Source organism: Sporobolomyces salmoneus (genome assembly GCF_050403485.1).
Source record: "Sporobolomyces salmoneus JCM6883 DNA, S_salmoneus_JCM6883_v1_ctg15, whole genome shotgun sequence".
Taxonomy (NCBI): domain Eukaryota; kingdom Fungi; phylum Basidiomycota; class Microbotryomycetes; order Sporidiobolales; family Sporidiobolaceae; genus Sporobolomyces; species Sporobolomyces salmoneus.
The window spans coordinates 304,001-330,278 of NW_027481148.1; the positions used below are offsets into that span (position 1 = coordinate 304,001).

At 51.2% G+C, this 26,278-nt stretch overlaps 11 protein-coding genes across 11 annotated transcripts; 7 read left to right on the forward strand and 4 right to left on the reverse strand.

Annotated features, from left to right (window-relative positions):
- Positions 1-91: 91 nt before the first annotated feature.
- MON2 (Mon2p) lies at positions 92-6,760 on the reverse strand (the record flags this gene model as incomplete). The annotated part of the gene is made up of 13 exons (XM_076631276.1): positions 92-548; positions 619-730; positions 800-1,156; positions 1,224-1,291; positions 1,354-1,429; positions 1,489-1,633; positions 1,696-2,832; positions 2,893-5,586; positions 5,643-6,098; positions 6,153-6,311; positions 6,371-6,486; positions 6,551-6,623; positions 6,683-6,760. 13 exons carry the CDS (start codon positions 6,758-6,760, stop codon positions 92-94), a joined length of 5,928 nt encoding a protein of 1,975 aa, XP_076488855.1.
- Positions 6,761-7,130: 370 nt separating this feature from the next.
- Positions 7,131-8,329, forward strand: JCM6883_001424 (uncharacterized protein; the record flags this gene model as incomplete). Its single annotated transcript, XM_076631277.1, has 4 exons — positions 7,131-7,161; positions 7,250-7,483; positions 7,548-7,673; positions 7,785-8,329. The coding sequence occupies 4 exons, from the start codon at positions 7,131-7,133 to the stop codon at positions 8,327-8,329; spliced, it is 936 nt and encodes a 311-aa protein (XP_076488856.1).
- A 272-nt stretch (positions 8,330-8,601) lies between these two features.
- Positions 8,602-9,380, forward strand: JCM6883_001425 (uncharacterized protein; the record flags this gene model as incomplete). Its single annotated transcript, XM_076631278.1, has 3 exons — positions 8,602-8,844; positions 8,908-9,189; positions 9,249-9,380. 3 exons carry the CDS (start codon positions 8,602-8,604, stop codon positions 9,378-9,380), a joined length of 657 nt encoding a protein of 218 aa, XP_076488857.1.
- Positions 9,381-9,747: 367 nt separating this feature from the next.
- JCM6883_001426 (uncharacterized protein) lies at positions 9,748-10,577 on the forward strand (the record flags this gene model as incomplete). Its single annotated transcript, XM_076631279.1, has 3 exons — positions 9,748-10,035; positions 10,096-10,377; positions 10,446-10,577. 3 exons carry the CDS (start codon positions 9,748-9,750, stop codon positions 10,575-10,577), a joined length of 702 nt encoding a protein of 233 aa, XP_076488858.1.
- Positions 10,578-11,311: 734 nt separating this feature from the next.
- On the forward strand, positions 11,312-12,306 carry JCM6883_001427 (uncharacterized protein; the record flags this gene model as incomplete). Its single annotated transcript, XM_076631280.1, has 3 exons — positions 11,312-11,314; positions 11,388-11,684; positions 11,743-12,306. The coding sequence occupies 3 exons, from the start codon at positions 11,312-11,314 to the stop codon at positions 12,304-12,306; spliced, it is 864 nt and encodes a 287-aa protein (XP_076488859.1).
- Positions 12,307-12,764: 458 nt separating this feature from the next.
- On the reverse strand, positions 12,765-13,437 carry JCM6883_001428 (uncharacterized protein; the record flags this gene model as incomplete). The annotated part of the gene is made up of 4 exons (XM_076631281.1): positions 12,765-12,955; positions 13,030-13,134; positions 13,216-13,247; positions 13,322-13,437. The coding sequence occupies 4 exons, from the start codon at positions 13,435-13,437 to the stop codon at positions 12,765-12,767; spliced, it is 444 nt and encodes a 147-aa protein (XP_076488860.1).
- A 1,595-nt stretch (positions 13,438-15,032) lies between these two features.
- Positions 15,033-16,088, reverse strand: JCM6883_001429 (uncharacterized protein; the record flags this gene model as incomplete). The annotated part of the gene is made up of 3 exons (XM_076631282.1): positions 15,033-15,181; positions 15,301-15,656; positions 15,979-16,088. 3 exons carry the CDS (start codon positions 16,086-16,088, stop codon positions 15,033-15,035), a joined length of 615 nt encoding a protein of 204 aa, XP_076488861.1.
- Positions 16,089-16,257: 169 nt separating this feature from the next.
- JCM6883_001430 (uncharacterized protein) lies at positions 16,258-17,188 on the forward strand (the record flags this gene model as incomplete). Its single annotated transcript, XM_076631283.1, has 4 exons — positions 16,258-16,263; positions 16,327-16,378; positions 16,755-16,846; positions 17,012-17,188. 4 exons carry the CDS (start codon positions 16,258-16,260, stop codon positions 17,186-17,188), a joined length of 327 nt encoding a protein of 108 aa, XP_076488862.1.
- A 573-nt stretch (positions 17,189-17,761) lies between these two features.
- Positions 17,762-21,735, forward strand: JCM6883_001431 (WD40 repeat domain-containing protein; the record flags this gene model as incomplete). The annotated part of the gene is made up of 11 exons (XM_076631284.1): positions 17,762-18,425; positions 18,493-19,352; positions 19,445-19,766; positions 19,853-20,019; positions 20,100-20,183; positions 20,258-20,371; positions 20,444-20,533; positions 20,617-20,915; positions 20,987-21,150; positions 21,221-21,451; positions 21,521-21,735. The coding sequence occupies 11 exons, from the start codon at positions 17,762-17,764 to the stop codon at positions 21,733-21,735; spliced, it is 3,210 nt and encodes a 1,069-aa protein (XP_076488863.1).
- A 321-nt stretch (positions 21,736-22,056) lies between these two features.
- Positions 22,057-23,019, forward strand: JCM6883_001432 (uncharacterized protein; the record flags this gene model as incomplete). Its single annotated transcript, XM_076631285.1, has 3 exons — positions 22,057-22,172; positions 22,239-22,341; positions 22,435-23,019. 3 exons carry the CDS (start codon positions 22,057-22,059, stop codon positions 23,017-23,019), a joined length of 804 nt encoding a protein of 267 aa, XP_076488864.1.
- A 407-nt stretch (positions 23,020-23,426) lies between these two features.
- Positions 23,427-25,821, reverse strand: JCM6883_001433 (uncharacterized protein; the record flags this gene model as incomplete). The annotated part of the gene is made up of 5 exons (XM_076631286.1): positions 23,427-23,474; positions 23,551-23,568; positions 23,650-23,812; positions 23,898-24,471; positions 24,543-25,821. The coding sequence occupies 5 exons, from the start codon at positions 25,819-25,821 to the stop codon at positions 23,427-23,429; spliced, it is 2,082 nt and encodes a 693-aa protein (XP_076488865.1).
- Positions 25,822-26,278: the final 457 nt, after the last annotated feature.

The window sequence follows — 26,278 nt, forward strand, 5'->3', positions numbered from 1 at the left end:
AGGGATGTAGGAGAACGACGAAGTGAATTTGCAACAAGAGTGAAAGAACTGCGAGAAACTGACTTGAGAATTTTACAAGGAATGAGAGATTTTAGAAAGATTGACCTGCACCAATCTCTTGTCCAACGAGAGCTAAACCAGTGAGGGCCAGCTTGAGAACATCCGATTCCTCTTGCTCGATCGAGGTTTGGCCGATTCGTTTCACTCGGAAACCGTGAGGGAGACCTTCGAATGAGAGTTCGTCAGAGTCGGGTGTTCGACCAACCGTGGATCGATAAGGCAGGTAGTTGAGATTGATCGAAGGCGTCATTTGAGCGAGAGAGAGAAGGGAGGTGAAGAGAGGATGAAGTTCATAGAGGTGTGCGAGAGAAGAGCGGAGGAGAGTCGAGCGAATGAGCAGAGGCAAAGGAAGGGAAGCGTCTAGCTGAGGAGATGTCGAAGATGCAGAGGCGGAAGGGTCCGATTGAGAGCTCGCCCAGAGGGTTCCTTCTCGAAGTCGGATCGAAGTCAACTTTTGGAGAACGTAAACGAGCTCTTCTTGTCGAATGCTGTGATAGAGAGACGGTCACCATCAATATGCAGAGCTCGTGGAAAGGCTCGTGAGTGAGGGTGACTGACCGAGGGAAAGGCATCTTGCCTCGCAGAGGTGCATCAGCGATGTAAGTTTTGAGAATCGAGGCGCAGCGATTCAGGAGCGAGGGTAGACACAAAGCCGCGATTCTTCGTCGTTCTGTCTCACCATCTGAGAGAGCTCGTGTCAGCCACCCTGAATCGAACGCTGAAAACGAGGAGAACTGACCTTGATCGTGATCGGAACACAAATCGAAGAGCAAATCGAAAGCCCAATACGCGAATCTCTCCCTTCCGACCTCGACAACCTCCACGGTTGTTCCTCTCACGAATTCCTTCGCTTGTCGATCGGAATCGCTGTCGAATCTCGGTTCAGGCGGAGTCGGCGGAGGAGTGAAATCGTCGATCGAGACGATGGAAGAAGTGAAGCTGCGTTTGTGAGCGAGTGTACGTTCGCGACGGGCGCGAGGAACGTCCAGCTCGTAGAGTCTTGAGGCTAGTTGAAGGGTTTTGCCGAGAGTTCGAATGAGCTCGTCCGGAACGAGAGAGGAACCGACGTGAGGAAGAACGTCTTGCTCGAGAGTGACTGAGAGAGTGTGTCCCGACGCATTGTCAGCAAGAATACCTCATCGATGCGCAGCGATACTACTCACGGAGAAGAGATAGATCAAAGTTTTCCTCCTCGTGCAAAGTCTCGAGCGACGGGTGTACATTCGAGCCCCTGCAGAAAGTGTGAGCTCTCCGACTCAAGAGCGTGAAGCAAGTGCTCGGAAGGAGACTCACGATTCAGCCAACAGCGCACCTCTAAATCCTTCCACGATCGCACGCCAAATCCCAACGAAACGTTCGAGCGGTAAATCTGAAAGCGACGAGAGTCGGCACTCGAGTGGTATTACGTAGAGAGAGAGTTTGACTGACCTATTCCGATCTCTCGAAGAGTCGCGACAACATCTCGAACTCCTTTGAGGAAAGCGACAGTCGCAGTTTTCCATAACGGTTCAGCAGATCCGAATTTCGCAGGTGACGGGCAGTCGTGCTTCAATCTCATCGGTAGAGCGTAGGCCTGAAAGTGCTCGGACTGGTCAGTGAGTCGCGAGTAAGGGCTGAAAAGAGAGAGCAACTCACGGAGAGCATTTTCTCGACTGCACCTTGTTCGTAGATCGAAGAGTCGTCTCGATACTTTTGATACAGCCACAAGACGTGCGGCATGACTTCCTTCGTCAGGGCGATGAACGTGACTTGTTGAGCTTGTTTAAATCGACCCGAACCATCTGGTTGAGCTTCGAAAGGAGCGAGATAGGCGAGAGTGAGATATTCCGACAAATCGGAGAGAACGGCTGAGGCAGCTCCAGGTACTTCATCGAGTTTGATGACGGCGACGACTTCGAGGATCGCAGATTGGAGAGGCATGAGACCATCGATGTCGGCTCGATAATCGGGACTTCGAGAATAGGTGAGGACCGATTTGAGAATTGAGAGGAGGCGGGAGACTCGGGAGAGATCGAAAGAGATATAGGGAGGAGTGTAGAGGGGTAAGACGGCTCGGACGAACGATTCGAGATTGAGTTGAGTGAAGAATTTCGAAGATTCGGATTGAGTCGAATTCTCCTCGATCGCAGAACCGATTACGTCCCATGCCGACCAGGCTACTTCCCACGACGATGCGATTCGAGACGCTTCAGCACTTTCGAGGGAGACGGTGAGAACCTTTTCGAGAGATTGCATCGCGGCCGTAGCTGGAGTAGGTCGATCTCGAACGAAGCTCTGTCGAAGGTGACCGACGAACGTACTCCAAGTCTCTTCATATCGATCCGTCTTGACGAGTTGAGGTAGGTAGTCGAAGAAGACGTCGCCCATCGATCGAAGCACGAGCGTTTTCGAGTCGTCCCATTGTTTATCAACGAGTCGAATCGGTGGACCATGAGCTTGAGGTACAGTCGGGGTATCTTCTTCTTCAACGAGAGAGTATTCATCTATGTGTGCTTGAGCTTCGATCGCCGCAGTGACATCTTCAACGAGAGGGAAAATGATCTCGTGGCAACATTGTTCCCAAGTCTCCTTCGAAAGGGTCGTTCCGTACATCGAGATCGAGCGGAAGATATTCGTGATCGCGGCGTCTCGAACTTCTTGGCGCGTGTCATGACAGAGGGAGAGGAGTTGGTGGAGGAGGAACATCCAGAGTTGTCCGTGTCGATCGTCCGTTTCGTCCACTCTTCGTTTCGCTTGAACAAGATCTGAGACGCTCCAGAGTAGACCTCCAGCCTAGCAGTGAGATAGAGAGGTCAGTGACAAGGCGAGAATGGGGAAGAGGCGGAGACTGACCGTGAGAGCGACGTTGACATCCTCAGCCTGTTTCCCAAACTCTGCCAAAGTCCCGATACAGTCCTTCAGATCTTCGACTTGCAACCCCCCGAGGAAGTCTGAACAAATGAGCTGCAAACAAGGGAAACTCGTTCTAACGAGAACTGAAGTTTTCGCCGCTCGTTCGCTCGGGAAATAGCTACCTCCTCCTCCCGCGCCTAGTCGCAATGGCGTCATCGGTTCGATCTTGTCGCTTTCTACGATTGTGTCGAGAGATCTTCGAGAAGAGTCGGCGTGAGAAGGAGGTTGAGGAGAAGGAGGAGCGAAGAAGAATTGACTCGAAGTCGGACAAGCCGTTCTCAAAACATGGAAGATTCGATCCCATCCCGCGACAAATGCGTGCCCATTCGTTTCGAGGATCTTCAGTAGGGATTCGAGTGCCATTCGGCGGATGTCGACGTCGGTAGAGGTTTGCAATCGAGGAGCTGGTTCGGCTTGGGAAGAGAGTGCGGCGAGAACTTGAGTTTGAGCTCGTTGTTGAACGGCTTGCGGCATCGACGAAAGGTGCTTTGGAGCGAGAATAAGAATCGAATCGAGTACATCGGCAGCTTGAAGTCGAATCGAGGTGGGAATCGAGGTCGAATGAAGAACGAGGAGAAGATGAGAAGTGACGAGGTTCCATCCGAGTTGCGGCTCCTTTGAGACGAGTCGTTGAACGTTGAAGAGAGCGACGACTCCGAGTTTCGAGATTCCAAACGATTTCTCCGCGAGTTTCTGGGTTTTCAGACTGATCCCGCTCGATCTTCGACGACTCTTCTCGGGTGTCTCCATTGGCGAGCTGATCCCACTCGTGATGCTCTTCGCTTCGTCATCTTCCTTGACCGTCCCGTCATCGTTCATCGAGATTCCAACCATTTCGCCGTTCAAGCGACACAAGGCTCCGACGAATTCCTTGAACGCTTCATCCTCGAGTGCCTTTGATACCTCGAACAGATTCGCGATTCCTCTTTGTATCGCCTGCTCGTCTGCCTCGGTAGGAACGGCTGGGAACTTCGTTGGCTCTGATGTATCTCCGCCTCCTCCAGTCGTAGTGACGTTACTCGTTCCTCCTGCTTTCGCGAGAGTCGAAGGCGCAATAATCGATGAGCTCGTAGTTGATCGTTTCTTGCCCTTTGATGCGGTCGTCCGGAGGACGAAATCCGCATTCTGAAGTGCTTCGAAGACGGAGAACCAAGTCTTGCCGAGGGACCCAGCGAGGTAATTCGAGACGGATAGGAGCGCTGTGAGACAGGCGAGGTTTCGGGATGAGAGGCCGACGGGGAGAGGGTTCGAAGATGCGGAAGTGAGACCGAGGGATTCTGCTCCCGCTGATAGAACTGCCGTTGCAGTTGCCGCGGCTGAAGAAGTTTGAGTTGATTTTGATGGAATAGAGTCTTGAGACGCGATGTGAGAGACGACGGAAGGAGGAATGGCGAATTTGCAGAGAGAGGTGAGGAACGCTTCACGAGGAGTTGAGAGGTTCAACACTCCGCAAACGCAGGTGAAGGATTGAAGGGATGATACGACGTCGGTGAAGAGATCGTCGGAGAGGGAGGTCGCGATGAAGAAGGAGAGGGAAGCGAGGAGTGCGGGCCAAGAAGTTTCAGCCATTTCTTTCACGATTCGAAGGGAAACAATCTTCTGTTCCTCCTCCTCCTCGGATATTTGACTCCAGTCGATTGCTGATGGCGCTTTACTGACTGATTCGTTCTTCGATTTCGCTCGATCGGATAGAAGGGTCGAGTAAGTGTTGAGAGTGAAGGTCGAGAATCCATCCGCGAGAGCTGAGAGGCATTGCAGGGCGAGAAGGAAGATGTAGGTTTCTGGAATTGATGGCGGATCGGCTTTGTCGAGTTGATCGATGCATTGAAGTTTCATCGAAGCCGTCGAAGCGTTCAATCCGATCAAGCTTGTCGAGGATCCCGTCGCGTGAAGACCGACTGACGCCGCTCCTGATCCGACGACATTCCCTGCTGCTTGTGCTAACCCAATTCCCATCTCCATCGCAGAGTCAATCATCGCCGATCCGGATCCTCCTCCTCCCTGCGTTGAAGCGAGGTTCGACGTCGAAACGCTCGCAGTTGAAGAATGTTGGTGATGTCCGAGCGTTGAAGGTCCCATCGAGCTGCCGTACAACACCGCGTTCCCCGTCCCTAGTAAGCTCGGTTTCTCCGTCGCCAATCGATTGAACGCCGTCATTAAATCGCTGAAAACTGTCGATCCTGCCGTCGTTCCCGTTTCTCCTCCTCCTCCTTCACTCGCTCTTCGTTTCCCCTTCCCCTTGGCCGTCGAGTTGTCGAGGGTCGCCGCATCGTACCTCTGATAAAACTTCATCATCAATTCGAAATCTCCACACAAACCCCTGAAAATCTCGAGAGCTAAAACTCTCATCCATAATGGACAATTCCCGTGACCTGGTCCTGCTGGATGTCCGCCCTCGCCCGTAGAGGTTGAGTCGGTAGTGGAGGAGGCGGGGGCGATGATTCGGACAAACATGGTGAGGAAAACTTCGGATTCGAGAGTGAGGAGATCGGAGAATTGTTTCAAGAGGAGGAAGACGACACGAGTGAGACGTAGCGTGAGAGGGAAGGAGAAGGTTGGAGAGGGAGGCGAGGAGAGGAAGCGGATTAGGAGTGGACAGAGGTGAGCTCGGAGGACGAGAAGTAATTCGGGGTGCTGAAATCGAGACGGGATCAGCAGACAGACAGAGCTGACGGAAGAGAGAAGCTTACTGTTCTGACGACAGGTCCAAAGCCACTAACGATACTCTCGACTAATTCCAACCCGAACGTCCTGCTCAAGCTCGACCATCTCAAGAAACTCGGTTCCCCATCCGGTCCACCTTCGACCGAACCAGCGATCAGCAGGCACAGATCTTCGAGCAGTAGATACGCATCCCTCGCGGCAGGTCGTAGTTTGATCGATCTCATTCGAGCGTTTTCGTTCTGGTCGATTGAAGAGCGGTGATGAGGTGCAGCTCGATCTTCTTCGAGAGGAGGAACATCGACGTCGAAGGTTGCAGGAGGGACTGAAGGGTCGTGGTCGGGATCACGGGAAGAGGCCACGAGGGTATCTTCATCGACGATTCGATCGTAGACAAACATGAACAATTGTCGAAGAGTTGCGGAAGCGGTAGATGCGACGACGGGAATCTTCGACGTTGAGAGACGATGAGATAGCTCGAGAGCCTGTAACGTAATGACTAAGCTGAGATCGTGATTGAGGAGGAAAAAGAAGCTTACTTGACCCAATTCTTCCCCTTTCACAAGTGGTTGTCCACCCTTTTCCAGCGGAGCCTTCGTCGTCAGGAGACTAACTAGTGTCTGTAAAATCTTGAGCTGAATCTCGACCCCTTGAGGTAGGACTTGTTCGAGAGTTTGCAAGATTTGACCGACGAGAGTCTGCGAAAAAGAAAATCAGAGTTAGCGGTAGCCTGTCTAGCGATTCGTCGAGAGCTTACAGGTGGTACAGCTCCAGCAGTGATCAATCGCTGTAAAGCTGACACGGCTAGTGCGATCACTTTCGCATTCCGGGTAGACGAAGCGAGGAAAATGGGTTGATAGAGAAGTGGGGGTTCTAAAGCGACGGGGAACGCGCATTAAGCTTCTGGCTACAATAGACAGAGTACGATAGAGCTCACCTGTGCTTGTCAAAGCATCTTGGAGAGCCTGCTCCTTCGATGTCTTGAGCAATTGAGACGCTTTGTCGGCGGCCTACGCTCACGACTTCCAATGATCAGCTAGTCTCTGGGATTAGTGGTGAGAGCACGTACATCTCTGACATCCGAATGCCTCCTTCCTGCTTCCTTCGAGAGGGCTGTGTAGTCGGATTGAAGCAACGCGATCGACATTCTCCCCTTCCTCGTGCTTGCTTCGTTGGGTCTTCTTGTCTTGTACTACTTCTGTATTCTGTTCGACTGTATAGCTGTCGTAGTAGAGGTGCGGTTGTTTTAGAGTGAGGAGAATGCAGCCAAGTCCAGATCGTCTCTCAACATCGCTTGTTCTCTTCACCATCACGCCCTACCGATCATTCAGCTCAGGAACTCGTTCAGACTACTTGAAAGGGATACAGGCAGATGTTCCACGCGCTTCAGCTCGAGTGACACGTCCTCTCCTCGTTGCTTTCTTGATCTTTCCGCTTCTGCATCTCTCCCTCCTACTCTCACTTCGACCACGCTCTGGCGCTCCCTGAACTAGCTGAGCAAGCGTCTATCAGCCGTCATGGTCTCGACTCGCTCGAACCGCATCCCGAGTGATTTCTCCCTCTTCATCTCTCCGCCTCTCTCTGTATGTCCTCTCCTTCGGCACACCGCAAGCTGACCTCATTGTCGCATCTCTAGTGACCTCTCTCACGGCACTCACCCTCCATTCGAACCGAAAAACGACGTCTCGTCGCCACCCTCCGGTTCCTCAACTGACCTGCGAAGGCAAGCTCTGTCGGCAGTATCAGCCCTCGATTGTTCAGTGTGTCAAGGTCGGGGATGACGGAGTCGGTGGATTGGAATGGAAATGCGAAGCGGAACTACCGAAGGGGATTAGGTTTGGAAAGCTCGAGGTCGGATGCGAGGGATGGGGTGAGTAATCTCGCGCGAATCGGGCCTAATAAGACACTGATTCAAAGCGAGAATCCGTCCACAGATGGACCGGATGATCCGTTCGTTTTGAAAGCTTCGTGCGGGTTGACCTATCGTCTAGTTCCGGCTTCGAGATCACTCGAGGAAGATTCGGGATCATACAGATCGTCTTTTTCCAAGTCTCAGTTGTGTGAGTCGATCTTCTCCTGCCGTGTTTTTCGGAGGTTCTGGTAACTCGAGCTGACTCGAACGGTTCATCTTCATTTCTCCCTGACTCGTTCTCGCAATCTCGCTTGCACAGCTTTCTCCGATCTCCTCTTCTACCTCCTCTTCGCTTTCGCCCTCTTCACTCTCCTCCGTTCCTTCCTAATCTCCCTCTTTCCCAACCTACGCCGTTTCTCCACCCCTCGTCGACCTTTCTCGAATTTCTGGCCTGGCGGAGGTGGAGGAGGACCTGGCGGAGGTGGAGGAGGACCTGGCGGAGGAGGAGGAGGACCTGGCGGAGGAGGAGGAGGAGGAGGAGGAGGAGGTCCGCCGCCTCCTTATACTCCGAAGCCAACTGACACAACGAGAGAAAGGACGAACGAGGGTTGGAGACCTGGATTTTGGAGCGGGATCGTAGCGGGAGCAGCGGCGAATCATCTCCTGCGACCCAGTCAACCTGGTCGTACCTGGGGAAATGGTGCAGTGGGTGGATATGGGACCAGGGACAGATCGAATTGGGGATTTGGAGGGGGAGGAGCAGGAGGAATGAATTTGAGAGATAACGACGATGATTGGGATCGAGGAGTCGGAGGCAGTGGATTATCGAGAAGTACTGGATTCGGTGGTACGAGGAATCGTTGAGCTGAAACGAGCATTGGAGTCAAAAGTGGGTTCGTTTCGATTGCTCCTGAGTTGAGTCCTCGTTTTCTTTTCGCGTTCGCGTTCGTCTGCTCGTTCTCTTTCCCTTTACGGAGAATCAGCGACGCAGATCAAGGCCTGAACACACCGAGGTCGATTTCCGGAGACGGTCGAACGAGCTTCGTGCGTCTTCTTACTTTTTTCGTCAAAAACCTCGTTGGACTTTTCGAGGGTTCCCTTCTCTCTACTCTCTTCTCTCTTGCGCTCTCCCGACAATGTCTGAAGTCTTTCAAAACACTCAAGAGCTCAAGGAAGCGGCTGAACACCTCAAGCTCACCTACGAGAGGCGCAGACTTCAACTGACGCCCAAACGTCGACGTGATCTCAGTTGGATCCCTCTACTCCCGGAGATAGTTTCACACGCGGGACTGGTACGATGGGAGGAGTTGAAGTCGGTTGACCAGAAGAAACTGCTTAAATGGGCTGAGGATCTGGACGCAATAAACACGGATCAGATCGTTCGTTCCCTCCTCTTTACCTCATCCCCGTTTGGTAGCTGACTTCCTCCAGTTTCCCTGCAGCCTTCGGTCGATGAAGTCTACTGCGACCGCTACATCGGTCCCCTCATCGCTCGAAGTTTCGCCTTCTACCTCTTTTACCTCGACGCCACGCTACAAGAAGCTAAAGTCAACCTTGAAGACATTCATCTCAACAATATCCTTAAATTTCCTGCATCGGAACGAGCTGTGTCTGCGCTCAAGTCGTACCTTAACAACGCAAGGCAAATCGAGAAGTGGGCCTGGGAGTCGGAAAAAACCTCCTACGAGATGAGGCGTGGAATGTATTTCATCATTGGTGCTCACGTAGGTTCATTCGTCTAGGGCTCGAAGACTCTTGAGCTGATAGCTTTCAACGGAGACAGACTGATCCCTCCTTTGCGATTGAAGCCATTCGAAAGGCCGCTAACGCCAAAGCTCCCGCTCAATCATCCCTCGGTCATCGTCAAGCTCCGATGGGACCCCGTCAGAGCGGCATGTATTACGGGCATCTCTAGATTGTTGCATCGCGGCTGGAAAAGTTGACTATAGACACTCATGTTAGATTCGCATCCCTCATTCTTCGCTACGCCGCATGTTCTGCCGTTCTCTCATCTTCTGAAATCATCCTTTCTTCTTGACTAGCTCTCAAAGCAAGTTGATATCGGTCTTCAAGAGACGGAATTTTGAGCTGAGTGCCCTTCTTCTTTCCTCTGCTCAGGCCTATGGCCGTTCGCGATCGAATTTGCGGAGATACGGATCGGTACGAGGATCCGCCGCGGACGACGTACGGGGAAGGGAGAAAGAGCTTCGTGCGTTCTTGTATCTTTGCGCGATTTTTACGTTTTGGCTTTCAAGCTTCTCCTTCTCCACGTTTGTCTAACGATGGCTACTCCTTCGCCGCCACGGGGCGGCCATCTTCACGGAGCTTACGAGATCAAGAAGGCGGTCAAAGGTCTCGTCGCGGCGTACGAGAAGCACAACGTTCGGTTCACCCGCAAACGAGGACGAGAATTGAGTTGGATTCCGATCTTGCTCGATGCGGTTCGATGGGCGGATACGAATAACTGGGTAGAGATGTTGGTGATCAAGGATAAAGACTCTAGGGAGAAATTGTTAGCAGAATTGGGTAATTGGACGAAAGACGTGTCCAAGAAAAAAGGGGAAACGCTCGTTCGTCTCTCTTTCATATGCAACTGACTCTCATCCAGTAGGCTGACTTTTACTCCGCAGCCATCGGTCGAGAAAGTCTACGACGATCCCTACATCGGTAAACTCCTCGCTCGAAGCTTTGAGTTTTATCAACTTCACATCAATTACACCCAAACCGAGGCTGAAATCGCCGCAGATCAACACGATCTGGAACTAAATCAGTCAAGTATCCCATCCCAACAGCCTCTGCCCAAGATAGAGGAAGCCCTCAGGGCCGCGCGCCGAATCGAGCGAAAAGATTGGGAGTCGGAAACCTGCTCGCATCAGCTCAGACGACATGTCTTCGGTATCATCAGTGCCCATGTGAGTCAACCCGTCCTGACCTCCGTACCTTGGGTGCTCAAGCTGATCCTAGCTCTGGACGGAAACAGACTGACCCGGTCCATGTATTGGAGGAGATTCGAAAACTCGCCAACTCCGCCAACCCTATTCAAAAGTCGCTCGGTCGTTACAGAGCTCCCATGGGTCTTCGCCAAAGCAGTATGTACTACGGTCGGCTTTAGGTTGCTACATTTGGCCTGGGAAAGATAGATTGAATAGACCTTTTCAGATTTCCCCCTCGTAGATATGCCGGTTGTTCCCCTTCCATGTGCTACGCTCCTTATCTAGACCATTCTTTCTCTGACGCACGTGCTCGAGTCCGAATCGGCGAAAGAGAGGCTGCTTTGAGGGGTGTGACAGAGATGAGATCGAGAGCGCGTCGAAAGAGAGTGTTGTGGGAGCTGACAAGTCCGACCCGTGATCGCCATAGCTACTGAAGCCCTTGTCGAGCGGTCTAGGGACTATCCTTGTCCTCGGGTGATCAGGACGAGCGTAAAGCCGAAATAAGAGATGAAGAGGGAGAGGAGCCTGCGTCGTTGTCGAGGGGCTTTGATCTTGCGCCTGGCTTGTTCTGGAGGGTGCGTTGTTCGTGTGTAACGTTCTAGTGAATCGATAAAGAGGGGGAGAAGAGGAGAGAGCCGAACGAGAACACCGCCCCCTTTCCGTTCCTCTTCCTCCTCCTCTCTGTCTCCATTAACTACCTTCGGCCGGAAGGATCGAACAACTAGATCGACAGTACACGCGACCTTACCTCGTTCGGATCAGACCAACTCTCCTGCCAGAAAAGAGCACTCTCTCCTTTCGTCTCGCGAGCGTTCCTGCAAACACCTCCTGGCGAACACAAACGACAGGAAACGCTCCAAGAGGGCCATCACTTTCTTCATCTATCACTTCCTCAGCGAAAGACTCGGTAGAGATGGTGAGTAGCAGCAGCTAGTCTCACTTCTCCGCGCGATCATTCAGCTCAGCTGACCTCACCTCTTGCTGCGTAGTTGAATTGCTTCACGAGTACAGCACACGAAGATGATCTCCCTCGTCCTTTCTACTCTCCTTCAGTCCTCCCTCAGTTGTCCGCTTCGACTCGAACTCGTTCGACTGTCGCAGGAGGTCCTCGTTTGAAATCGCGTCCGTCTTTGCGGTTCGACAAGAAACGACCGAGTTACTCTCCGGCTACGAGAGAAAGGGATGGCGAGAAGAGGGCGATGCTGAGGAAAACGATGATCGGAGAACCAACGGGATTCAAACATGTTGGAGGAGCTGGGTTTGACGCCGGGAACGAAAAGAGAATCGTGAGTAACGACTCTACTATGCTCGAACAGAGTGCCTATGCTGATGATGAGGGAGTAGAGCATCAAACCACCGGTCCCACCGAGACCTCAATCGAGTCAAGTTCCTCCTCTTCCTCTTTCAAACTCGAATCTCGCTCCAGCTTCTTCTTCGACACCTCCACCTCGACCGCCTCCTCCTCGAGAGCGACCTTTCTCCCTCCCTCTTCCACCGAGACCTACCATCGATCGTTCGTCTCTTCTTCCATCCTCGGGAGCGGAAAACGATCCGAGAATCGTTCGAAGACAGTCTCTTACTCCTCCCAAACGTAAACCCGCTCCAGTCGTCACTCCATCACTGATCCAACAACTCCAAGAAGGAGACAACAAACGATCACGACCGATGAACTCGACTTCGCCGGATCTTCTACGAGTGGCAGAGAAATCTCTCGAGATCGAAGAACTGTTCACGAAGAGTGAACTGAAAGTGATCGAGAAGTACGAAGATGTTGCAGATGGGAAAGTCGGGACGGTTCCTTCGACGATCAAGAAGACGGGAGGAGGAAGTCAAATGGGTTGGAAAGGAGCCATGAAGGAGATCGAAAGGGCTCTTCAAGATCAAGCGGAACCCCCGACGGTGCCGTAGAACGTCACATTAGGCTATTGGTATAGACACGTCTGGGAGCAGGGCTCCTCTCGACTCGATTCCAGCTTCATCGTATACACTTCATCGTGGTTGTTCTCTCTTGTCCATTTTCGATGTATTCTCCCCGACTTGCTCGCCTCGCCCTTCACATGCCGTGTTCCATGTATTGATTCTCTACTCCTTCTTTGGTGTTTAGCTTACTATTTGCTGCTGGCTTATGTAATTTCCTCTCAGCTCTCTTTCGTATTTCATTTTCACTTGTCATTCAGCAATCTGCCCAATCGAGCTATTCATCTTCCCCAAATTTGCTACTTACCTCACTGTAGCCCGTCTCGTATGTGCTCCTCGATCTCTCGGTGCGATATTGTCTCGAGCGGAACGGAAGTCGATGCGACGTTCATGAAATCGAATTTCGTCTCCATCGTTCTATGTACAGTTCTATCTCCGGTCGGTCCTCGTCACTGCATCCAACACATTCCTATTGCGACAGACAGCGAGATTCCAACGAGCGACATTCGCGACGATCTCGACAGAGCTTTGTTCGCCTGAACGAGATTCATCTTGTTCCCTCCTCCGTCTCCTACTACGGCCGTGGCTGTTACCGGAGGCGCTGATGCTGCTACACCTTTTTGGGACCTCGAGGCCATATCTACGTGTGAGCGAGAGACGAAGCCGAGTCAGTTTGGAAAGATTGTCCGCAACTCGCGTGAGAAAAGAGCTCACAATCTTGCAAGTTTTGGACGGAACCGAATGAGCGGATCGATGGAGTTGGAGTAGCGGGAGTCGAGGGTACGAAGGTGTAGACTTCTCCGTTTGTCGTGTAAACCGCTGCAAAAACGAATCGAAAGAGGGTCAAAATCTCAAGCTCAATCAATTGCGAATCGAAGTTGGAATGATCATGAGACGCACTTGGTGATACAGACGTCGTCAGGATCTCACCGCTGCAGAAAGAGAGACGAAGTGACGGTTAGCTTCGAGTTTGAAACAGAACGGCCGTTGCGAAGATTTGGCTTACCCGCCGTCGGTGATGGTCGTTACTCCTTGACTATTCGCCAGACCGAACAGGCTGAACAGCAACGACGAGACTAGGAGGAGGGAAAGCGCAGAGAAGCGTGGGAAGTGAGATTGCATTGTCGCGGCAAGTGGACGAGAGAGAGGAAGAAGCAGTCGAGAGAATCTGACGCTCTTCGAAGCAAGCAAAGTAGGCGACGTCAAGATCGTCGTTGAACGTTTGAGAGACGTTGGAAGATACGACTAGCGCGATGGGGTCCACCCTGAGCTTTGTCACGAAATTCAAACTGCGAAACGATTTTTCCGGGGTTTCAGGAGGAGATCTCTGCTGCTCCCTCTTAGGAGTGATTGTCAGCTGTACTCAAGTTGTCGGGCGAGGACGAGGAAACGAAAGCGAGTCGATCAACGAAAAAGCTCACGAAAGTCTTGAAAACACACTCGACCCGTGGTGCAAAACGAACAATGTTTTCTTGCCCTCAAAAAGACGAGCGCTCTTCTCTCTTCCTCACCAATACCCTTCGACAATCGACTTCCTCGCTCCGACCTTGCCTATATGCATTAGATAGCTCCATAGCTCTGGACCACGATCGGGAAGAGATCAACCTGTTCCCTTTCGCCTCGACAGGATCGATCTTTCTAGCTTTTGAAGGTGAGCCCGTCTCTTTTCAGCACTCTCAAGACAACTAGCTGATTCTCGTCCAGGCTTTCACAGTTTGTACTCCGCCCAGCTCGCTCTGCCTCGACGCTTCCCTCCCTTGTCTCTAAACCCCCCTCATATGACTTCGTCCGTAGACTTTCACAAACCACTCCTCATCACAACCTTTAGGCCTTTTCCTTTTCATCCGCTCCTATCCCCGATTACTCGTGCGTGGACGAGTTTCTTCACCTTCTTTGCCTTCGCTCTCGTTTCTTTTAGAAACCTCGAAAAGTTTCGAAGGAGAGGAACTTCGCGTGCGCACGAGGAAAAGGGCGTAGGGTTCATAGGGGATGACTGGGAGAAAGCCTGAAGGTGACTTTGAGGAGAGAATATCGCTCCTTCGGGGGTCGAAACATACGGTCGTTTTATAATGAGGGAAGAACGAAACTATTCAGTATTTTGCCCGATGCCTATGCCAAACCCGCTTCAAAGGGACTTTTAGGTACGGTGTCTCTTCAAACTTTATGGACATTCCCATTTCACCTTCGTCGTTACTCTTTTTTGTCGTTGTTGGAATTCACTTTCTTTCGACTTGATTCTTTTTGCGCGGATTGACTACGCCTCGTATAGAAAGCGGATGTTTGAGTAGCGAGTTGAGAGAACGAAAGCCTGCTTTCTCTTTGCGAGATCGACGAGCGAAGACGGCCATGAAGAATTAGAAATTTCCAGGATAGGCAAAAACGAAGTCGACAGCAAGAGCGCACTCGCACGTACGGACGCAAGTCAAGGATCACCTCACGAAGAGCAGCAGTGAAGGGGAGTGAAAGGAACCGAGTGTCTATTGTAAGCAGTAAGCGAGAGGTGTACCGGAAGATCGTGAAGCACAGAAGAATGAGCAAATGAGACAGAGGGAGCCGGACAAAAACAAAAGTACAGGATGAGAGGGTGCGTCGAGAGAGATGGATATGTATGGAGAAGAATGCAAAGTAGGGGACTGGAAGGCAAGAACGGAAAAAGTGAGATGAGCGAGTTTTCACATTTTTCTCCTGGAAGCCAGCCTCACCTTATTTCGAACACCCTAGAGTACAGCGACCGCTCCAACTAATCCACCAACGACTGCGACCGAAGCCATCACGGTCCAATCCCCTTGTTCGAACCTGAACGGATTCCTTCCCCACGAGAGTGATCCCGCTCCCAAACCTTTCGCAGTTGAGATCGTCGTGATATCTGGAATTCGATAGAGTGTGTCAGGAATCAGTCCGAGGAGGAGAGGAAGGGAAAAGGAATGGATGAGAGCAGGACGGCAGGAGGGAAAAAAGGAACAAAGAAGAGAAAAGTGGACGAACAGGCAGAAGCGGGTTGAACATTCCCTGAGGACGTCCAGGTTGGAATTGGGGTAGTAGGAGTCGTCGCCGTCCAGGTCATTACCACGCCATTTTGTGTGTAGACCGTCGGAGGTGGAACGCAAGTTGCGTCCGTACAGCGACTGACGGGAGCTCCTACGACTGCTGGAGCACCAACATTCGTATCCGGATCGGTAGCGGTCGTAGCGGTCGTTGTGGCCGTCGTTGTAGCGGCCGTAGTTCGAGTTGACGGTGAAGTTGCGGTGATTTCATCTACCGGCGTCAAGGTAGATACGAGTAGCGTTTCGGAAGGGTCTCCATCGACGTCCGTAACGATTGTTGCGAGAATGATGTTTCCTCTGCAGAAGACGGGGTGAAATCGTGATCAGTAAACGTATGACCGTTGAGGTGTAGCCTGTCTGTTGTTCGAGGCTGATGTTGTGCATGTAGTTTTGCGAAGTGGTTCGACGAAGGAAAATCGCGTTCATTTTCCGCCTCACTAACTGCCTCCGTTGCGCGTTCCCGAGTAATCCTATCCTCCTGTTCTTCTCATGGTCCCTCTGCGAGACCTTCGAGAGACGGTCCCAGAACGCCAAGATCCCCTTCGGTCCTCATTATTATCTCAAAAACAATCGAACACGCTCGCTTGTGCCCGTAACAATGAGGAGTATATACACTCACAGTTCATCGGCCATAGTCGTAGCTTGTCCATTGACGACGGCTACCGAGATTGAAGCGATGAGAAGAGTGAGGAATGTAGAGATCGAACTCGAACCGCTGGTGAACTTCATCCTTGTTCCGTGTGTGTCTTCGCGGGTCTAGTATGTATGGGTATCGAGTGCTTCGTAGAGGTGCGAGTCGGCGAGTCGGGTAAAGGTGGAGAGACAGGAGATGTCGAAGAGGGAAACCTCAACTTGGCTTCGCTTCATTACACCAACTCTCTTCTCATACACTTATATAATGGCTGTGAGTACACCTTACGCTCTTGACCACGAGCAGCCGGGAACTGACGGCTAGTTCGTACGTTAGAGTGGATTCGGTTACACGGGAGGACGAAGTCGCTGTTTCCCTTTCTGGCAAGGTAAGGACTGCTCTCTACCCGCCTTACAAGGAACACTCGAGTCTGCAGGATCACAGCAAGACCGCTTCGTCGCTTGATCGGGATGAAGAGGAGATGGAATGGAATCGAATCGGGATAGATCATTACGCTCTCTCCCACAACAGGGGGAGGGTCGACAGGCGGGGTATGAGATGCAGATGTGGATCAGGCGATTTGGACAAGGCTAGATGGATGACCCTCATCGAGAAAGAGCTCGACAATCTTCGGAACCATTCTCAACTCCTTCTCCGCCTGCATACTCGAACGATCTAGCCATCCAGAGGGGACCTTTCTTCGAACGTACCGCAAGACCTCGGAAACTGACAACCGCTCGGGTGTTGGCGATTGATGATAATAGATTTCCAAAAATGCTACGCCGGAGCTGATTCTCCTCAAGAGTGCGTTTTACAAAAGGAGGATTACTTGGAATGTTTACATCACACCAAGGAGGTACGTCTGCGCTTCTGTCCCTTCTCTCTGTTGCGTGGGTCCTTGAGCTAATTGGTTTCGATTTTCGATTTCTCTCTCTCTTTCCCTTGCTTCGCTTCACTCCTGCCCTCGACCCACACTCCCCGAACATCATTGACAAACTTCCAACTCGTTCCACGCCACCAGGTCTCCCGAGCCTTGAAGATCAAAACTGAATACCTAACGAAAACTTCTCTCGAACTCGAACAAAAACGTAAACAAGTTCAATCGGATTTCGATCAATCTGGGGGAGGAATCATGGGGTTGGGACTGTTGACGACTGGTGGTAGCTCGAGTGATTCGGAGGGTTCACCTAAGGCATAGAAGAAGAGGAGAGAGCGGTTTGTATGACAACAACTGAATGTGGTTTCCGACTGATTGACTTCTGGGAGGAGAATGGGACAGTTGGAGCACCGAGAGAATGTGGACGAGAACAGGACTGGGACAGCCTCATGAACGCGGGAACTTCCCCGTAGCGAGACGATTTTCGCTGGGAGAGCTTACAGTTTTCGATCCTCTTGTTGTCCTCTCCACGCCCGCTCTCGACGTCCTTTCCTGACTACTCGCCCTACCTTTTCCGCCACTCGGAACAACACTTCGTTGCGATCGCGCAGAACCTCGTGGCTCTGACTGTGAACCCTTTAAGTTTCGACTGCGAGAGTTTGTGCGAATTTTTCGAGTTGCTTCGGACGTCGACCTCCGGTTTTACCTTTGTCTAATTGATCTCGACGCCTTGACGTTTCGCTCGCAGTGTAGAGAACGAGTATTTTTGCTGTCTCCGAAACTGACGACGCGTGAGAAACTTCGGCTTCAAAGGCCCGATCGAAACAGTTCACTTCTTCACCTTCACCTCACCTGATTCACGCACAACTCGACACGCTACAAGACAGAGGGTCCATGAATTCGACAATAGAGGAAGAGCATAGCGGAGGAGGAACGGGAGGAATGGGACTCCCACGAATCTTGATCTCTCCTTCATCGCCTGATCAAAACCAACAACTATATACTACCGTCTCTCCACCTATTCCTCGCGTAATTCGACAAGAAGAACCACTACCACTGCCTCAGCCCGCTCCGTCGAATGTTCCTTCACCTAGATTACCCGGCTCCCTTTCTCTAACGGATTCTCCTTCCTCCCCTCCTCCTCCACCAGTAGCGGACAGAGCGACAAGAGGAGGAGCTGGGACGAGAACTCCGAGTCAAAGTCAAAGTTTCTTTGCGAGTTTAGCGACGAATTCAATCGATTCAATTTCGAACGGATTGTCAAGTTTAATGTCGATTCCGAACAAGTTATCGAACGTTGCGAATATGGGAGGTGGTGTGAAACTTATCAAGATCTCTAGTGGGAACGGGTCGAATGAGAAACAGGAACGAAGGAGTCAGAGGGAAGAAGAGGAGGAAAGTAGAAGTGGGGAAAGTGAAAGTGAAACCGAGACGGAGAGTGGGAGTGAGAGTGAGGAAGAGGTGTTTGAGGTAGGTTCACCGATGACGGACTCAGTAGGTGAAGGGAATGGGGGTGGAGAAGTGGGAAGACAGAGTATGGATCTGAGATTGGAGGAAGGTAAGCTCGTACTTTCTTCCTCTCTCTCCGTCGTTTAGCTCACTCTCTGAGGCGTGTGATGATGCAGCTACAACTGGACCCTCTTCCGTCCTCGACACTCATTCTCCCTCGCTCGTTTCCCCTCCACTTCCATCTACATCGACTTCAACGACAAAACCTCCCAAGCTTCATCGAGCTCCCTCAATCGCCTTCAAACAAGCCTCGAAAGAATCCACAGTCCATCCCTTGACGCTTCAAGCGATCAGACGACAAGATTCCGAGCGAGAAGCCCTGAGGCTCGTCGAAGAAATGGGAGAGAAAGGGAAATCAACCTCTCGGAACTTCATTCAACAAGGCGAAGGGGACGGAGGCGTTCTCGGAAGAGTGAGGAGTGAAAGTCCTACGGAGATGGATTTCCCGGAACTACAAGGGGTAGGGAAAGGAGCAGTAGAAAGGGGGAGGGAGGATTCTCAATCGACCATCAAGGATCAACCGACTTCTTCGGGTTCGACGAAAACGCCGAGATCGGTATCGATGATTGGGAACGGTTTACCTTCGAACCTCTCTACGGCTTCACGATTAGGAGGAGGAGGAGGAGGGAATGATCGGTCGGTTTCGATGACTTCAACTAAATCGAAACGATCCTTCTTCTCGAGGTTCAAGAAGGAAAAGAAAGGATCCCTCTCTACGTCTGGGTCGACCTCGACTTCGAGTATGGGCTTTGGAGGAGGAGTGGACCCGAGTAAGAGCGGAATGGAGAGAGGTGGGAATGGGTTAATGAGGAGTTCTTCGATGATGAGTGGGAAGAAGAGTAGGAAAGGGAGGGAATATCAGAGGGATAGAGAGTATGAGGGGACGCCTCCGCCAGTGTCGGCGGCGAGTTCGAGTGGGTTTACGATGAATGAAGCGGGAGGAGGAGGAGGAACGGGGAAAGTTCGACATCCGAAAGTGAGCTCGGATTCTTTCTATCTACTTCTGCTTCTCTTTTCCGAATGGAAGATGAGGACACAGAGCTGATGGGAAAAGGTCGACGAACACAGGTAAGGACGAAAGGAAAATCGCGAAAAGATTTCAACAAGCTTTTCCTCGCTCAAGAATTGCACCTCCTTTCCCCTTCCTCTCCCGCCGAACCCGACTTGACAGAGACTTCTTCCATACATACCTCGACCGACGACCACTCCGTTCACGCTGGCTACGTAGAAGGGGATCGACCACCGTTAACGACGAATCCAAGCACGACGACGAGTGGAAGTACAGGGGCAAAAGAAAGAAACGGGAAACAAAGTCGAGCGGTTTGGGCCGTGAAGTGGTCGAATAATGGGAAATGGTTAGCGGTTGGAGGTCGAGACGGGATCGTTCGAGGTTCGTCAAAACTGGCTCCCATCTTGACTCTCTCTCTCTCTAACGAAAGTGAGTTAGCGCTGATGGGAAGTCTTCTTGACGTACAGTTTGGGAAGTCCTTTTGACACGAGAAGAACGAGAGTCGATTGAAAGAACGGTCGCCGCGGGAACTGGAGGAAGTGGAGCAGGAGGAGGAATGCCAATTTTCAAAGAGAAACCGATTAGGGAATACAAAGGACATGGTTCCGACGTCCTGGATTTGAATTGGAGTAAAGTGAGCCTCGACTTGATTCATCCTTTCTCTAGCGTTGTCGGCGAGCAGGGGCTGATGTATCGATTCTTGAGCGCACGCAGAATGATTTCCTCTTATCATCTTCGATGGACAAGACTGTGAGGTTATGGCATATCGATAGGGACGAATGTCTCTGCTCATTTGAGGTACGCCTTGTCCCGCTCGATCATCTCTCTCCCGCTGACGGAGAACCTGATCGATCGGTACGAGGTGACTCTAGCATCTCGATTTTGTCACCTCGATAGCGTTCCACCCGAAGGACGATCGATTCTTCTTGAGTGGTTCGTTGGATTGTAAATTGAGATTGTGGAACATTGTCGAGAAACGAGTACAAGTGAGCTTTCCATCCTTTTTCTCCCTTCCCTCTCTGTCTCGCGAGTTGACTGACGAAAGAGTTTTCGTGCAGGTTTGGACCGAGTTGCCAGAACTGATCACAGCCGTCGCGTTCACTCGAGACGGTCAGTACGCGATTGCAGGAAGTTTCGTTGGTCAATGTGTCCGTCTCGACGATTTGTTCTCGATCCTTTCTCTGCTGCTGTCGGACTGACTCGAGACCAAGTTTGTCTTGCCGGACCATAGATGTTCTTTGAAGTCGAAACGTTCCGATTTCACAACGTTTTCACCGCGAAATCCTCGAAACGTAAAGATCAGAAAGGGAAGAAAATCACTTCACTTGTTACTTTCCCACTCGGTACCGCTCGTAACGATCCGGATGATTTCAACACGGACGACGATGATGAGGACGGGACAAGAAGGAGAGAGATGATGGAGGAAGAGTGTGATCGATTATTGGTGACGAGTAATGATTCTCATATGAGGTTATATAATACTAAAGGGAAATACGTCGAGGCTAAATACTCGGGTCACGAAAACACCTCGTGCGTCTCTCGGTTCCACTCATCATCCTTTCCACCTCGAGCGAGACTGATGTTAGGAACGAGATTCGCAGGTCGCAAATTCGAGCAAGTTTCAGCGATGATGGGAAATACGTTATCTCCGGTTCGGAAGATCGTCATGTCTACATCTGGGATTCCGGAATCGAAAGAACCGAACATGGAGATTTCGAAATCGTCAAGAAACGAACCGAAGGAACTGGATTCGAATCCTTTTCGAGTACGTCGTTCGGTCCTCACACCTTTCTCCCTGACAAGGACTGATGTGATCGACATATCGGACGATGTAGTGTCAGCTCATATCGTGACGGCTGCCGTGTTTGCTCCGACGACAACGAGAAGTCATTTAGCGAAATCGGGAGATCCGATCTTTTCGAATGGGGAGAACTATCCGGGATTAGATCCGATGCCGTATTCGAATACGAGGTCAAGTGCGGGAGCTATGAGCGAGAAGAGTGAGAGGGATCGAAAGGGAGGAGGGGGAAAGGCGGCGGAAGATATGATTATCGTCGTTGCGGATGGTAAGTCTCGCCTTCTGACGATCTTTTCACTGACTACGTGGAGCTGATAGTCTTCGGCGTCGCTTGCAGCTGAAACTGGAACAATTTTAGTTTTCCGCAACTCCTCAATCCCGCTTCCTCCTCCTTCAGCTACTTCTTCGATCTTCCGACACAACAATCAAAGTAGTCACGGTCATGGTCATCAACAGTTCGCTTCGAGCTCGTCATCGATGAGAGGAGGAGATGGAACGACGCGGGAGAAACGGTGGAGTAGGGCGAGTAGTACTGCAGGTTCTCAGCATTGAGGCGTGCGCCCTCCTGTTTGTGGTGATGATGGGTCTTGAGCACAAGATATACCTTTTTCGTTCGAACGATACCCCTTTCTCTTCGTCTCTACGTGGTTGGTTGTTGGTCGTTTCGTATCTATCGTTTTGATTTTGTTGTCGTTAATAAATCTCTTTCTAACTTATTCGGTCTTCCCTCGAAGCCTGTTGACGCAATTCACTCGTCTGATTGTATTTCTCTCCTGTCTCTCGCCGTCGTGCTAGCTAGAACTCGTGCACACCACGAGTCGCGGGTTGCGAAACTCAAAAGTCTCTCGTTCTTTTCTTCCTGCATCTCTTCAAATGCGATCTCCTCCAATCGAAACTAATTCCCTCTCTCCCGATCTCGCCGCTCGTCTCGCAGCTCTCCGCTCTCCCTCTTCCGTTCCCTCTACCTCTAGCAAACCTCCTCCGACTCAGTGAGTTCCCCTCATCTCGGCTCATCCGATCGAACCCCTCTCCCTGACCCCTCCCTCGCCTTTCAGAGCTCCCCCAGTAGATCTCGAAGCAAGACTTCGAGCCCTCGAACCTCCAACGGAAAAAGAGCGAGAGAAGTCAGTACCGATTCAAACGAATGATGATGAAGCCGTTAGTCTTCACCTCTCTCTCACTCTCACTCTACGCTTCCAAGACGGGTCACTGATGGGATGTATTGTACTGGGTGTACGGTGGAGGGAATAGGTCGAAAGGTTCTTGAAAGCTCTCGAAACTAGTTCGAGTTCGAGTTCCTCCCCACTACAGGTACCTCTCACCGCGAAGGGGAGGGAGAAGGAGATGCTACCGACTTTGACGGATTCAGCACTGGATAACTTGAGTGGGATCGAGGTGGAATTCATGAAACCCCGCCCCACGGCCTCAACCAGCTTTGGCGAAGGAGTTTCGCTCAGTTTCGAGTTGGAGTTGGAGGGAGAAGAAGGAGATCTGTTGCAACGGATACGGGATGAACTGAACCTCGAGTCACGAGAGAGTCGGAGGAACGAGGAGAAAGTAGAGGGATGGGAGGAGAGGATGAACAAGCTGCGACAAGGAGGGGCAGGGGGACGGATATCGAGCTCATCGACGATCTCGACGCAGAAGCCGACGGGTCTGGGCGAGGCGCCGGGATTGGGGGGACTCGAGAAGGAGTTGTTGAGGAGGAGGAAGAGACGGAAAGAGAAGAGGGCGAGGAAGGGAGGGGAAAGTGAAAGTGAGGAGAGTGAGACTGAGACGGAATCTGAAACAGAGTCGGAGCAGAGTACGGATGAAGAAGAAGACGACAGCGGATGAACGTGCAAGTAAACACAGGAGTATTGAGTCTATTGCGAGAATCCAGGGTTGCGAAGAAGGCAAGGGAGAACGACAAAGAGAGAGAAAACACGAGGTGAAACAAAATTCCGAGAAATGAGCAGGGGATAGGACGACTAGACGGAGAAAGGAGGAAATTGGAACTATTCAGAACAGGGCGCGATCGACACTGCCCCAAAGGCGAAGAGAAATCCAAAAAAAAGTTGTCTTTCCGTCGAAGAGTTTCGTAAAGCGAGCGAGTATTCGATTATTTCTGTCCCCTCGTTTCCATTCCAAGACCTACAGAGGCGCTACAAGGTAATCAAGGCTCAATAGTGGTGGGAAGGCACAGTTGGGAAAGTTCGTCTTCGAACGAACGAGAGAGAGAGAGGGAGAGAGGGAGAGAAGAACTAGGGTTTCTTCTTCGTCTTTGTGGAAGTGAACTCGGGTCCTGCAGCCTGGGGAACGATCGCTTAAGGATCAGCTAAGTAGATCCCTCGATAGAATGAAGCAAGAAGGAGGAGGTGGACGTACAGCTTTCAACACCTCGCTCTGTCGTTTCTCAAACCGACATCCCAAAGATCAGCTTCCCACAGGACTCGAAGAAGACAGAGATGATGAGAAACTACTCACGTATTCCTGCATCCACTCGATCTTGTTATACAACTTGTCCATTTCTGACTCGTGAGTCTTTTTCAATCCTTCGATTTCTTGTAAATGATGTTCCGTTTGATCTCGCAATTGGGATTCGAGCGCGCCCAAATTTTCCGCGTGAACCAATTCGAGGTCCGAGATTCTACCACATCGTAACGATCACAAACTGAGGATCAGTCCTTGACGAGAGAAACAAGGCGGAGAGAAAGAAAAAGGTAAAAACTGACTCGTCCTGATGTAATCTCGATTTCTTCTTCGCATCCTCCCTCAAGTCCTCCATCGTCTTCTTGAACCCTTCGATCTCCCCCTCATTCGCTTTCTCTACCTGTTCCTTCACACTTTTCATCAAGTGCGTAATCTCTCCTTCCTTTTTCAATTTCTTCTCCAATTCCTGATACTTGTCTTTCATCCTCAATAACTCGTTTCTCGCTTCATCCGAAGATTTCTTCCGAATAGCGATTTGGGATTGATGAGTAATTGTTAATTCCTCAGATTTCTTCTTCATCAACGCAATCTCTTTCTCGGATTGTTGGTAAGATTCGAGGAGTTTCGATTTCTCCTTGGTGAGAATTGCGATAGAGGATTGCTGGTCCGAGATGAGGGAATCGGTACGAGTTGAATATTCTTCGAGTTCGAGTTCGGATTGAGAGAGTCGGTGTCGAGTTTCGGAGAGTTCGGATTCGAGCGAGGCGATTCGGGAAGTGAGTTCGATTAGTTGAGGGTCGGGCGTCGTCGGGGAGGAAGAAGCGCGAGGGGGTTGTTGAGTGGGTCTCGAAATTGTCGTCGATTTGTTCGGTCCACCTTTGTGTTTCCACCAATCTTCATCAGTTCCCTCCTCAATGAATAAGGAGGAAGTGGAACGGGTAACTCACCTCCAATCCTCAACACGGCGGCCGGTCTCTCCTTCTCCAATCCCTCAACTTTTTTCAAAGCCTGTTCCAATCGTTTCTCCAATTCCCTCTTCTCCATCTCTCCCTTCCTCATCAACACCTCCCTTTGTTCAGACCAAGAACTCTCTTTCTCTTGCAAGATTTGAGCGATTCGATGATCTAACGCTAGGTTTGAGGTTTCGGATAAGGAGAGACGCGTTTCGAGGGAAGAGACGAGGAGTTGATAATCAGAGATAGTTTTGGGGATTAAGGTGGGCTCTGAGGAGTCGACGGAGAGGGACTTGGAGGTAGAGGCGAGGGAACTCGAGGGGAGTGAGGAAGTGGGACGAGAGGGACGAGGGGGCAGGAAATCAACTTGAATTCCTCGATGAATCTTCTTCAGGAATCCATTCTCCTCGACATCTTCTTCTTGTTTTCCTTTTCCCTTCCCGTTCCCGTTCGCAGTCGTACCCTTCTTTTGATTGTCCCCATGTAACCGTACCTTCACTTCAAGTCTCTCCAATTCCTCCCTCAAATCCTTCTTCTCCTTCTCCCATACCTCTCTCTCTTTCTCAATTCCTTTCTCTTTCTCTAGAGCCGAGAGTGCTTGAGCATTTGAATATGTTTGAAAGGACGAGAGGGACGAAACGACGGATTCAACTTGAGAGATTAGACACGAGAGATCGATGAATGGAGGACTTGAGTCCGACGGGGACTGTTCGTCGTCGTTGAGAGTACTCTGAGTCGGCGTGGAAGTCGAGGTCGAGGAAATGGATTGATTTGGAGGATTCGCGGAATTCGAAGCTCCTGAAGTACCGACAGTCCCTCCTCCTCCTCCTCCGGTTGATTCCTTATTCTTCCCTTTCTTCCCCATATTCGATCCTTCCGAGACAGTCGCCGAAGAGAGTGACGGGAAATCTTGCTCTAAATTCAAACTCTTCTCCGTCGTTCTCGAGTTTTCCGTCGTCGTCGTCGTCGTCTGTGGCGTGTTCAATTCTGGCACACGTTGTACCGGTGGTCTAGCTTGTCCAGGTACGAACGCCTTCGCACTCGGAGAGAACGTCGAAGGATTCATGATCGAGTTCGTCGAAGTCGAAGTCGAAGAAGAGGAGGAAGAAGAGATTGGATATTGTTCCGCCTGAGGTTGGGAGGGGGAAGGACCTTGTTGTCGTGAACGTGGTTGGTGGTGTTGAAGGGCTTGATAGGGGTTTGGGGAGGAATGGGACGCTTGAGAGGAGGGAGAGAAGTAACGATTTAAAGAGGGAGCAGGGGAGGGTTGCATAGCTTTCTTCTGTCGAGTTAGCAGGCGGGAGTCATCGATCGAGATAGGGTCAGGTGGATTCTGGGCTGGTTTAGTCGGGTCTGCGTAGAGGAGGGGAGATGAGTGAACGATAAGCCTTGAAGTATCCGGAGTTGCTGCGACGACAGCCCTATTCGCTGATTTCTTAGATTCGTAGAGCGGGTATTGAAATGCTCTGGAGCTGCTTTCAAAGATTCGGAGTCGCAGCTGAGTGAGGTAGGAGGGAAAGAAGCGAATTCGAAAGAATCTCTCGCTACTTCCTCCCACTTCACCCTTGCGACTGAAACGAACGAAGGAGAAACGCGGTACACTCGCTCTCAGTTCAGAATAGGCCGCCGCGAAGCTCAAGCACAAGCCGAGTCGTTTGTCCTCTCTTCGCTCAACTTGATCAAAGAAGTTTCCCCGTCGTCTCTCGACCCCTCTGTTGCTGAGTCTGGTC